Raw genomic sequence first — 13,937 nt, forward strand, 5'->3', positions numbered from 1 at the left:
GGGCCTCTCTTCGTTAGTAATATATCCATAAGCCCTACATCACGAACAGCAGCAGGTTAAATCATATTTATCTGAGCTGATAGCGTTAAGCGCATAAAGCAAAAGGTAGATAAGCTGAAACGGCAGCATCAATTTTTTCCATGAGACAAAACTCCTGCTTTTAGTTGTTTTGACCAACTGCTAACACAGTACCACTGCAAAGGCTGCAGGCAGCAGTGAACCTTATTATAAAGCCAGAACATAAGTTTAAAGATGTCAAAGTTGAAACCATTCACTGTTACAATTCACACACTTTTCTTCATCATACAACCTTACGTTCACCTGGCAACCTCACCTTTCTCCTCTCCTTGATCTTCACACCATTAACATTACGCTCAGGTCAAAGTCGCATTTTCTTAAACATCCACGTCCTTCATCACTTGGAAATTTAGCACCTTGGACCTTTGCCTTGTTACAAAACCATTGCTGTATTGATACACTTTGGTGTTGGATTCTGTGGTCTTAGAGCTGGCAGATTCTACGGTCTCTGTAGTGCCGTAACAGTCGAGGGTCTCAAGGAGAAAAGCAAACCCAGCTTTAGAATGTGGATCACAATGCTAAGGAATTAAATTGTGGAAATGTCGACCAAAATGGGCCATTTGGAGAGCATCCAAATTACTCAAAACTTGAAACAGAAGAGAGAGGTGGTGTTCCACAGGGCAACTGAATGACCTGGAATTGGCAGTGAGCTACATCAGTCATAAATCAAAACAGCTGTCTGTCAGAACTAGTGTAAAATACGCCTAGTCTGAATGTCACAATACGACTTAAAAAGAATGGCATTAGTTTGAGAGGACCTGCCTTTCCTTCCAAGACATTTAGAGTTCTCCGACTCGAAAAATCCTTCCAGGCTTCACAGATTTAAATAGGTGAGGAACTATGGCAGTCTCTGATTTTATCTGGCTCCACAGACAGTGCTTTTTCTCTTGGCTCTTGTTTAACTTGGCTTACACAGATAACACCCTCTGTATTTTCTTCAGCTTAAAAACAAAACAAAAATCAAACATTGAAGTTCACACTTCACTGATAATGCTTCAGACCCAATAACTGTATGCATTTAAACCAAAAATATTTCAGGAACTCAAGCTAATAGGTAAGGCATTTGTGAAGTTAACCACTGTTTAGTTTGACAGCCAGTTATATCATCTACTGTGCTATATGACATTGCAAGTTGACATGAATTTACTGCAGTAAGGGCCCCCTCAAGTAAGAACATTTAAAATGTTTTATAAAAAAAAAAAAAAGTTTGGTGATATATAAAATTACTCCCATGCAAAATGTTTTTCCTCTTTCCCATGGAAAAATAAAGCTACCATCTTATTTATTTTTTTCTTTTCCAGAGGAAAGGAGGAATGGAGGTGCTACTGCTGAAAAAATTAACTCTACAGCATGTTGATTTAGAGAATGACTTACACTTCAGACATGATTGGCCACTTCAATGACTGCACATACATTTTCAGCAGGAAAGTTAGCACTTGGACAAGAGAAAATCCAGAACATACAGGATAATTTTAATCAAGTGCGCATGTGCATAAGTGTATGCACACACACAGGAGAAAAAAATATCTTGAAATACATGCTGACTGAACTGCTAAGTTCAAGTATACGGTGTCTCCTCCAAATAAGCTCTGTAACATTATTCTCTCTTCAGTCTAGACTGTTTTTTGTCCTCCTTCTCTCCAGACAAAGAACTTGCCTCTGAAAAACAAGAAAGTATCTATGCATTTTATAGGCAATTCCTCCACATAACTCAGGAATGGCACCAATATTCTCTCAATTTCCAAATTCAGGCTGGTGATTATAGACTGAGACCTTGAGCAGGAAAAAAAAAAGGAAATCCCAAAGGAACAGTGAGTTTAGTCCTTGCAGTTATAGAATTTTATATTTGACTACATTTCTTTTTGTGTAAAATAGTGTTTCTTTAAAAATTCACTTACAACATTCATCACTTACAAAAATTTTTGAGAGGCATCAACATCTCCAGATTGAACAAATGGTTAAACAACTGCATGCAGGAGGTGCATTTGATAACCTCTCTGAAATTCTTTTACCCTGAATGAAAACAGAATTTCTCAGGAGATTAGTCAAATTCAATTATAAAAGGGAAAACAACCAGTTACACAAACATTTCAGTACAGCAGGCAGAAAACACCTTAAATTTAACTTTGACAGTACCACCACAGTAAAATAGCCCAATATTACTTTAACACATACGAATTTCAGTGTATTTCCTCATGTATGCTCTATTTTCTTTTTATTTCTTCATGTAGTCTTTTATTTCCAGTTTCAGAATATTACAGAATTTAGTACAAATTACGTTTTGCTGACCTGCAAAAGTCATCAGGACATATGGAGACAATTATTGCTATGGCATTACGAAGGTGTAGGCTATGATCTAGTACATCTTTACCTAGACATTCCTGCAAAACTACTCAAGAGTCATCTTTTTAGAGGTCATAGATGACAAGAAAAGATAATATAGAAATAATAAAGTATTGCAGAGCTAACATTTCAGACTCTCTGGAAAGTCAAAAGGATATGTTGCACTGACATATATATGTTCCATATCTAATAGGTTTTCTTCACCAAGAATTAGGAATCATTCTTTGAGAATGCAAGCTTTCATTCTCAATCAGGTTCCATGGCTGAGAATTCAAAGACTGTATCTATATTTGATAACAATGTTTTTAAGGAGCCTTCTATTTTGATAGAGAGGAAATTATTTATGGTGTTTATTGTCTATTTTTTAAAAAATATTTTCAAACAGAAGTTTGAAATTCCAATCAATTACATGCAACTCGAACTGATCACTGCTAAAGCATATTGATGACTGCAGGATCCTAGTAAAAGTTTATTAAAAAATTCAGAAATCTGCTGGGATGGTGCAAAGAAAGAAGTAATCAAAAAACCCAGAGTTCTAATTAGATACAATATTATTTTCTATTCTTATTTTTCCTTTAAAAAATATTTTGAAGATAATTTTAGCTAAATATCAGGATTTTTGGCAAAAATATTGTGTTCATCAAATAAGTTGGTATTTGGTCACAGAAAGTGATAAGCAGTCCAAGAAGTCATCTTTTTACAGCAAAAACTAAGGTTTGGGTTTTGTTTGGGTTTTTTGGGGGGCGGTTTGGGGGAGTTTTTTGGTTTTGGATTTGGTTGGGTTTTTTTTCAGTCAGCATGTTTTCACAGTAAAAACTAATTAGAATCAGCTGAAAGAAGTCCATGCTGGAGTTCCCCATTACCAACATATTTCTCTCTTCCAAGACACACAGAACAAAATCCACCATATTTTCTATATTTACATATTATTAGGAAGACTGCAACTTACTAAGTGCTGGATGGCTGTCCACAATCCGTACTGGAATAGTCTGTACATCTCCCAAGAGAATCTGATGGACTCCTCCTTCTAGGCTTCTGGAATCATCTACCCCTCCAACTGCTACCAACTGGCCCATGGTGACCAGACTCTGATCAGAGCCAGGAGGAGTCCCAAAAGCAGAGGCAGCAGCGCTATGCTGTGCTAGGCCAGCACCTGTTTGCAGATTGTGTCCCTGACTAAGTACTAGAGAATGGTTGGTTATTGCACTCCCTATGGAATCCAGGAGACTTGCAGGGCTGGGAGGGGAATGGTTATTTACAGCTATCAGGGCTGTTGATCCATTTGTGGAGGTAAAAGTTGACTGCAGCTGTAATCCCTGTTAAAGAGAAGGCAGAAGTACTAACATATCAGTATTTACAGCAGGAGGAATTTGCATTTAATAGCACGTATTTTGCTAGCGGGAACTGGATAGCTTCTGACTTTCTATACATCATCTCTTTCGAACAGCCAATCCCAGCAACCCTAGGCTAACGTTGTATTAGAAAACAATTAGGACAATGTTATCTAGCAGCATCTAGAAGACTACTTAATGACCATAAAGCTCTAATTTTGGATTGATATTCAGTTTCAAATCATTCTCCAATACTGCCCATTCCCACAAGAGGTGGGCACTAAAAGCTAAGCATACTGCTTTAAAAAAAAGAGTGAGGTGAAGCCAGGCTGTCTTCAGGAAGAGAGGGGAACAGCAAGTAGAACAGCACCTTACTGCAAACTGTATTTCTGGGGAAGAAATCATGCATTTCATTGGGGTTCAAGAAGTGTGAAGGTAGCTTTTCAAAGTAGTAGTTAGGGAAGAAGGCTAAAAGAGCTAGCTTTGAAGGGAGATGAGCTTTAGAAGAAACTCTTTTAGCATGACATTCTTCTCCCCACTCTTCAGCCTTTCAACCTGGAAGTTTACAGATCTGAGCTCGGAGCAGTTTTAGGATTTTAACATATTTTCTTAAGAGGCTGGAGAAGGATTTAAAAGGAATAAGTAAGACTGACTTATCTCTCCCCTCAGTTTTGCAACATTTTCGTTATGAAATGACTGGACCATGTGGAAAATGAATAGGTGCTTGGTTTGAGGCAGAAGCCCACTACTTTCATCTTCTTGGTTTTGCCTTCACAAGAGACCCTAACTTCAAAGTGTCAAAAGATGGTAGTGGGATCCCCTGCACCACAGCTATATGCTAAATGTGACATGCAAGAGAGGCCAAGTAAGAGCTGACAGCTATTTCAAAGTCCGTGTTACCTAGCCAGCATTTGGGATCATTAGGTGAAAGGGAACTTGCTGTTCTCAGCTCGCCTTCAGCATTCCCAGCACAGAATGTTTGACGTTCTGTAAACAACTTGACTGTACCTGAAGTTGTGCAAATATCTTGGGCTGAAGTGAAGAGAGCGAAGACAACAGCTGAGCTGTTTCTGGTAGCAAGGACTCCCCGCTCTGGTTGGATTCTGCTTTGGTGACGACTGACTCCCCAGCTGAGCTCCCTACAGTGTTACAGAGAGGAAGCAGACAGTTATGACAAATTTCTTCTTCCCTTTTAAAAGCCTCCCTTGCAAACTGAACAAACCTCTTCAATCTCAATACAGACATATAAGAGACATGTATATACATATATGCTGTTCTCTTTGCAGAAGAACTTGGATGCTAAAGAAAAAAATCTGGGTATGAGAAAAAGACAATACCGTAGGAAGATTGTATGTGCCTGGTCAGAATAAAAAAAGTACCACCAATAAATCTGATTTGGAGAGGAAAGTAATTGCAACCTACCCTGTGCTTTGAATTTGAAACATAAAAGCTGAAACATTTCTATCAAAGCAGCAAGCAAATAATTTGACAATACATACACCTCAGTAAGGGCTCAAAAACAGACAAGCATCAAAAGAAAGTGGCGTCTTCCAAAATAAAAATTTACACAGGAAATCCTCTAAGTCTCACCACTCCCATCCAGACATCTTTGTGGAATTAGGATAACTTCTATGCAGTATCACACCAAAAGTCCATTTATCTGGAGGCCTTTCAGCCTGCAGATTACATCACATCCTCAAAATTCTTATTTAATGCAAGAATGACAGTCTTCATTTCCTGAAGACTTGTAAAAATTGAGATTCACTTGTGGCAATTTCTGCAAGAAAACTTCCCCTGGGATCATTCCATTTTCTGTTTAAGCAACCCAGAACATTTTGAATAAGATTTATCCAGAGATTGTTTAGCCTCTTATTTTGCAGTTTCACTGCTATAACTGCAAAAGAAGAGCTTGCCCTGTGCATGTAGATTAGCCTGGTGAATGGAAAAAAATTGAGAATGATCAATCACAAAAGCTTTCTAGCAGGAAATCATACAAACGTTTCCAGCAATCTAAGTGAGTGGAGGTACATTTTTCAACATACATACTGATTTGCAAACTCTAACTCGTTATCATAACTGACCATAAGACACACTCTATAAATCTCTTTGAACACAACTACTTCAAATATTTAGGCTCTTTTTAATAGTATACAGAGATCCCATATGCATATGTGAATATTCATATGTAGGAAGAGATGGTAGTTCTTTCCTTAGGTTGTATTCTACACCAACATGCCTAGGAATAAAGCTAATAGTTCAACTCCTAATGTACCCACTCTTTACACTGCATGGGCATTCAATATGAATGCCAGAAGTTTAAAAAACAAAACAAAACAAAACGAAAAAACCCACGGGTACTTTATCTCACTTGTCATCATACTTCATAAAAGATATAAAAGGGAACACACTTAAGTTTGATAGTTACAGTGATTCTTACACCTAGGAGAGGACAGAGAAAGCTGTATCACATGGAGATATGCAGTTCTGCACAACAAGAAAACAAACAGCTTTAGTTCTGTTATTGTTTGATTTTTTTAAATGTAAACTTGTCCCCATTCAGCACAAGTTGAAATGAAAAAAAACCAAACTATCGAAACAGTAGTTTGAAAAGTCAGTGTTGTTTTTCCTTGCTACCGCTTCACATACATCAATGTGAGCGGATTTTTTCAAAGCCAGGCTTCTTTTTTTGCTCAGACTTGTAATACAATTATAAACATGTGTTTGCAATGTGTACAAACATATACCCACATATTTAAGTGGAGACAAGATATGCTGGAATTAGAGTATCTGCTTATATTCACTGAATTGGTGCACATGTGCAGAAAACTAAACAAATCCAATTCTCTAGCTTCCTTTAAAACTCAGTATGTCACTGGATGGATGTTTACACATTTGATAGGCTACTTTGCCTTAGAAAATTATCTGTGAAAGACAAAGAAAACAAGAATTGGTCTTCCTGAACCTTCTTCAGCATTCAGACAGTTCATACCAAAAGTCATCCCTACTGAGCTCTATCACAGCTGTTGAAGGCACAACTATTCTGTCTCTCCATAAAAGCACAGTAATGGAAATATTAACACAGACATGCAAGCTTAAGCACAATAAGTCTGCTCACATTGCAATTTCCTTTTTTCTCCTAAAAAACAAGACTTCCTTAAAAAAGAGGGACACTATTCAAACTGAGCCTAAAAATTTACCTCTTGTCCTCTGACAGTTGTCAACACTGAAATTCTTACCCTAAGAGCTTTTCAGTTCAAATTGATCTATTGCAGCAACCACTAAAATAAGAGTTAAAAAAATCCCAAACAAAACAAAGCCCAATATTGGCCTTTCTATTAACTGTAAATGCACTGGTGTACATGGAACTGCTCCACGTAAATCAGGTTCATAAAGTCATTTAGAAGAAATCACACAGTGAGCCAAACCTCTGGGGGTTTATCTTTCTTGCTACAACAAAGATAAGAAAAAGATTAGGGAGTGACAGGCGCCAAAGAAGAAAGAAACCCAAACACATCAGGACTTCTTCAGGCAAGAACCACAGTGGAGGATAACTGTCGACATGAGTAAATCTTTAAACATGACAACTGTGGCAGGGCCCCTTTGGTCCCTATAAACTTCTCTATCAGCTGTCTGGAACAAAAAGTACCCACCACCATGTTCAAATTAAATGGGGAAACAAGCTAGCAGTGCCACTGAGATTAAAAACACCTAAGAAGTCTGCAATGTTATCTTAATGTATGCAAATAATTAGGCTTTTCCACCTTGCTGCAATCATATCCTTGCTAAAAGCCAACCACTTTTCTGAAGAGTTTCATATCAAGCCTATTAAACAAGGGATGGGGAAAGCATCCACAAACACGCAGGGAAGTTCCTGTGGTGTCACACTAGACAAAATAACTTTGAAACCTGGGGAAAAGGGCAGAATAATCTCATTTTAAATTTATTATCAGCCACCATGATCCAGCGGAGCATCTCAGCCTATGTGTAATCCTAAGTATATGGGTAGCAAGTAGATCTAGTTACAAACACCTGTATTTTGTTTTAGTACATGTTTTGAAGTCAAAGTAATAGTAGCAGAAACCCACTTTCAACAAAGAAAAAACAGTGAAACTAGCGTCTTCAAAAAAACCAGACCTTCGACCATAAACATATAAACCCAAAGTTTCTCTAGAAATCTATACTCTGGTTTTGCAGCAGAGTGGGAGGAAGTTTAATACTTACTTAGGTGGCTCAGCAATCGCTGAGAAGAGATGCTACTTTGGCTTCACACATTAATGAAGAAGTTACACCACATAAAGAACTGAAGAAACATATCTCACAGCCCTGCTTCCACTAAACACCTGTGTTTCTACTTCTATTCTAAGCATTAAGAAAAATGGAAAAGAGTGCTCTCAATTCTGACAACAGAAATACAGCGTTTGTTGTTCAGGGCCTGACCTTAGCAGTGGAACTCATCAAGCCAATGACTTTGTGAGAAGCAGGAACCCCAATATTCATTCAAGTCCTTTTTATCAAGATGTTTAAGCATGTGTGAAGCACAAACCATCAAGGAACTCAAGTACCCAGTTGGCTTCTGGGTATTGTGTGCCCTGACAGACACATCTGTTCAGTAGGAATTTAATTGTGTCTACACAGGTGTTATTAGCATCTTCATCCAAGGCAAAATGTTCTTTCCACATAACCATCATATAAAATCTTCAGTTGCTTGAGGATGCTAAATAACAGCCAAATTTATAATTTTCATACTTCTGCCAACCCCACCACAACTACATGTATTTTTCCACACATGCAGTCAAATAGTTAAAAAAAAGTACGCCAAAGCAGAAACACCAAAATAATCCTTCTTAAGCTCAGCTAAGTGACAGAACATGACAGCAACCTCTGGAAGGAAACTGAACTTCTGTGACATAACTAATAAAACAAATCACATTTGGAGACAGCTAAATTATTAATGTCCTACCATCTGAAGGTGGTGACGCAAACGTAACAGTCACTGTTTCTGTGAGAACATTCCCACTGTCTGTAGTCCACTGCAGCTGAAAGAAAAAAGATCTCAGTTCTCAGAAAGGGTGCAAGTTTGCCTACTACAGGAACATAGGCTCAATACAGGACCCGTAGGAAAACAGTGTCTAAAACTACACTTTCTTATTTTCTTATAACTGCATTTTAGGAGCTCTTGGTTTACAGAAAAAAGTGCTGTAGAAGATTTTTTAACATGCACTGTACCAGGAAGGTTAAAGTCTGCTCATGACAGTTCAAAGTCTTTAAAATAGAACATAGTCAAACCAGTTGGCTAACTAGCAAGTATCACCCACTCACCTGGGCCAAGAGCAGTGTAGGGAGAGGGAAAAGACTGATGACACAGCATGATTTAACAGTACAGTTTGTCAAAGCTGATTTTAAATCAGCAATTCCTTAGCAGTCAGCCTCATAATTGGGAAAATTAGGATCACTGTGCATCCTTATTACTCAATAGGTGGAAGAAAATGAAGGAACGACACCTAAGAGTTACCGAGCATTCTGAAGTATCTACTTCATGCTTTCTTCACTTGCTATAAAGTACATTTATTAATATTTACACATTCAGAATGTTGTGCAAGCCCTAATTTAGACTGCACCTGAGACATACTTCATCCCCTTTTTTCAGATACGGAAAAGTAGTAGTAACTTCTCCAACACACGGACAATGGCAAAGCCATGAATAAAATTTTCTGACATGTGCCAATTTTTCTACACATGGCTTCCAGTTCATGTAGTCATCATGAAGTGCTAGTATTGTATAATTTGTCAATCAACTAATAGCAATCTAATGCTGATAAGATAAATACCGAATAAGGTCAGAAGGTTTTATTCACATTTAATCTAATCTTGCTCAGCCAGACATTCCACTGAAAATATTGCTGCTGGAAATATAAAGTCATGGAGAATTTTGGATGAAATACAGCTAAGTGGTAAAAATTAAAAATAAGATTTCCAGTATTTAACTCCAAAAATCAAAAAGAAACACGAAGGCCAACGTACCGTTGCTGGGATACTCTCTGAATTATACACCATCTCGCCATTCCTCAGGGACTTCTGCACTTCATGAATGTGGTTCTTGATGTCGTTCACAGTGGGGAAGAAGGACAGGTTATGTCTTTCTGGCACTTCATCAGGCTTGAATAATTCTCTTTCCACATACTTTCTGTCACATGTTAAAGGACATTAAAATATGCATATTTAAAATAAATTGTGCTATTTCCCTTTGTTATAGACACTGCTACCTTCTCCCTCCCCTTGTGGCAACAAGAAGACAAGAGCAAGCTAGATGATCTTCTGACCCAGTTCTTTGTGCACCTGCTACAGAGTTTGGAATTAAAAATCCCCATTTATTCAACTAACTTTAAAGAGGACAGCAGTTCTTAGTGGCTACCTACAATGAAATGGAAAGAAGACAAAAGCTAGGAAAAAAAGATTCTCATGACACATGGGAAATATATTGAGTAATGCATCAGCACTGCTATTTAGTTGCAAACCAAATTAATCAAATGCAAAACCAGATATAGCCCTACAGACTGAGAGCATGCCAGACAGTTCTGTACCTCAGTTGCTTCCTCACTGCATAGACCTGCTCTATTCCCTGAGACACCAGTTCTCGGATCTTGTCTGCCACTTGAGGATGAAGTCGGGAAGGCAGAGCAGAGTTCTCATCTCTAACAACTTCCTCCTCCTCCTCAGGAGAAGACACAGAAAAATGGGATGGTGAAGAAGGGAGGCAGGAAGTTTCCATTTCATGATATTGGTGTGCTTGCTGAGTGGGTAACTGTACATACCACCTGGCAAGAAGGAAAGAGTTTCTACACACAATTCTCAAAAGCAAAGGCAAAAAAATGAGTCTTTTAGGGGAACAGTCTGACAATCACAAACAACCTAGTTACAGTGACTTAAGTTTTCACAACCCCTGAGCTGGAAGATACTACCTTTCAGAGCTCAGGGCCCTCTCACATCTTTCAATGTAAAATAAACCATCCCAAACCCCCAAATACTACAACTATTTCTATCTATTCCCTGCATGAAAACATCTGCTGAAGTTCCACAGCTTGGTGCTTAACACATTTACCAAACTAAATACTCCAGAGCCACAGAAGTCTTACTGACATTGTGGGATTTTTTACTATTGATATTAAGCAAGAGCCTTAATAAAGTGACTAAGTAAAAAATAAAGCAAGCCAAGCAAATTATTGCTCTTTTTTGCTTCATTTGTCAAGATAAAGAAAAAAGTGGAAGTTTCACCTGAGGACACCACCAGCATCTATCAAGTTCTTCTTCAGCATGTTGAATGCTTTCTCCTGCTCCATTCTTATGATTTTCTTGTCAATTTTAGGGTCAGTAGGAACTCTGTATTCCGGAAACTTTTGAACCTTTTTAATATAGATCCTTGCAAGGGGCAGGGGGAATAAAAAAAAAAATTCTCCTTCAGTACACTTTGTCCTCGGGGGGAAGGCAAAACCCCTACCTACTTCATATCAGATATTAGTATAGAAAAAGTTCAAGGAGAGTGTTACAGAGGGTGAGAAGCCTCGAAGAGAACTGTAGAATTGTTAAGGACACATCAACAGAGATGGATGCAGATGGATACAGACAGACACACTTCTGTTCCAGTCTGGAAGCCACTCAGCCAGAGTGATTTTGCACTTCAGCAAAAATCCTCCGTCCCTCAGTATAGTAAAAGCACACCACCAATGCTGAACAGGCTGTAGTTCACCCAGCTTGAAGCCAGAATTGAGCACATACGTACCTAGCTGCAATTGTCCAGGTAAACACACTCTTAACTCAGTAAAAACTGAACAAGCACCCAGGAGGATGCTCAAGGACAAGGAAAAAAAACATTAGTGTTGGATAAGGAGAAAGTCCCCAGTGAACAGGAAGAACTGTAACTCCTGCAGCAAATAGAACATCTGCTAAATTAGGATGATTGTCTGATATGAGTGCAATTAAAAGCCTGAAGGAAAAACAACAAATAAGACGACAAAGTTTTAGGACCAAAAATAGTCACTGAAGGACACCACAATAAGTAACTAATGCTCAGGTAGAGAACGATTCCTGCTTTATTTCATACCCTGATGTACTGCTACTTTGCATCCAGGCAACCTATCAAATCTCAGCCTTATTCAGTTTAACAGGACAGCATTTCCTCCTTCCCTCAAAATGAGTATCAACCTCAAGTTATCAAGGACACAAAGCTAAGAGCTACACTGTGTATCAGCTACCACCCCCAAACAGTGCTCTGTCAAGGCTCACAGAAAGAATGCTTTCTTAGGATGCTGAGTAGCTCTTCCAGCTTTATAGATAGTTCTTACCTTGCTGGACAAGTGGCTTTGTACAGATGGCCAGAGGTGCTTTCCTGCTCACCAGCTTTTTTAGGCTGGAACCCTTTCCTCCTTGGCCCATATTGGCACTCCATCACAATGGCTCTGCTTCCTGGGAACAGAAAGTAATGCACTCTATTTATTCAAGCAACCACTGAAGCCATTACAATAAAACAGTAACTACAGAAAAGATGAGAGTTCCGAAACAGTTATTTCTGTTTACCATCAGACTCTTCAGAAGGCAGAACGCTTAAGTGCAGCAAGCATTCAAATACAGTACAAATGCTTCTCTCACAGCATGTAAGGAATACAGAGCATTTTCAAAGCATTTCCCAAACTTATCACACCTCATAACACTCCTGCAACATGTATGAAGGCAAAATATTGGACTCTGCCCTGGTGAACACCAATACTTTACAAGATGAGCAGCCCTGCAAGTTAGGAGCACAATGCTGGTAATAAACATAAGAGAAGCAGAATCCCCAAAATAACCGAGAAAATCCACAGCTGAAATCAAAGGCCAGCAGCTATTTCCAGCCTTCTGTCTTAAATCAATACTTCAGACCATGCTGTCCCAGAAATTCTTACTTGCAAGTGCGACCTATCTTATCTGCTAAATAACACTGTTTCAGTGTGGCATACCCACACAAAACCAGACAGGCTTAAACAAATATTGCTTAGCTCTAAACCTGAAATAAGTGACTTCTTCCAGTCAGACCTCTAACAAAAGGGGGAACAAGCATAGCATTAAAATGATCAAGAAAGGAACTTCTTCCAAATTTCTTCCACGTCATGTTTACTTATCTTTTATTTATAATTCATATACTCCAGTATGCAGGCAAGGAGCTGCCCATACCACAAGTGATATAACCAAAACCTTTTTAAGTATCACAACAGCAACATGATGTGTTTCCATAAAATACCCAATGATTTATCACCTTAGAGGTGACATTAAAAAATAAAAATAAATTTAAAAATAAATAAATCAATGCAAATAAAGAAACAGGAAATTTCAAAGAGAATTATGTATAACAAACAGATATCTTGTCCCTTTTTAAAAAACAAATTTGAAATCGAAATTCTAGGATTGAAAAGACTTCAACAGCTTTAAACTAGTCCTTGCTAATATGAATCTCAAAAGCAATTTGACGGGGCCCTTATTTTACAAAAGTATCAACTATCCAAATTTCTTATTAAAAACAACAACCAAGATTTTGATGATTAGGGCATGTTTTACACTATAGGGAGCTACACAGCTTCTCTGTATTTCCCCACAGCTCAAGCACAGCAGGGAAGGTAATACAGATTGGTTCCACTTATGCAGACAAGATAGATTCCTCAAGAACAACACTTTTGTCCCACAGTTTAGAATTCAGTTATCTGGGATTTACACTGCAGTTCAGTAAGTCATATTTACAGCATCTGCTCTACAGGTATACAGGATTTTCATGAATTTCATAGAGGAGTTATAAACTAAATCTAAACATATTGGAAAGGCAACATGCTAGAGATATATATAATGCCTGTTCGGGGGTTTGAGCCAAGCAAAAAATATTACAACTTAATTATCTCAGTCTCTATTAATCCACAACACTTTAAAGAAAAAAAAAAAAATCTATGTGTGTTTTTGCTCTAAAAATCTTACTGTGGGGCAACTCATTTATCAGGCAGATATCTTACAGGAAACTAAAGATGTCTCATATGCATTTTGGGGGGGAAAAAAAAAAGTGTCAGTTGTTTTGGCTTTGTTCTTGGCTTTCTTATACCTCACAGTTTATGGCTGAAGCTTTAAAACTGCTGCTAACGTTTCACTTTTTCAGTTACTTTCGGGTGGGGG

At 38.2% G+C, this 13,937-nt stretch overlaps 1 protein-coding gene across 1 annotated transcript in view; it reads right to left on the bottom strand.

The window, feature by feature from the left end:
* Positions 1-900: 900 nt before the first annotated feature.
* CARF (calcium responsive transcription factor) overlaps positions 901-13,937 on the bottom strand; it is a 25,618-nt gene continuing 12,581 nt past the window's right edge. Inside the window, 8 exon segments of the mRNA XM_009578629.1 lie at positions 901-1,019; positions 3,371-3,737; positions 4,761-4,891; positions 8,713-8,788; positions 9,774-9,936; positions 10,334-10,567; positions 11,025-11,168; positions 12,092-12,212. Of these exon segments, the coding sequence (XP_009576924.1) occupies positions 901-1,019; positions 3,371-3,737; positions 4,761-4,891; positions 8,713-8,788; positions 9,774-9,936; positions 10,334-10,567; positions 11,025-11,168; positions 12,092-12,212 (1,355 nt within the window).

This window comes from Fulmarus glacialis, unplaced genomic scaffold, assembly GCF_000690835.1.
Source record: "Fulmarus glacialis isolate BGI_N327 unplaced genomic scaffold, ASM69083v1 scaffold1985, whole genome shotgun sequence".
NCBI lineage: Eukaryota > Metazoa > Chordata > Aves > Procellariiformes > Procellariidae > Fulmarus > Fulmarus glacialis.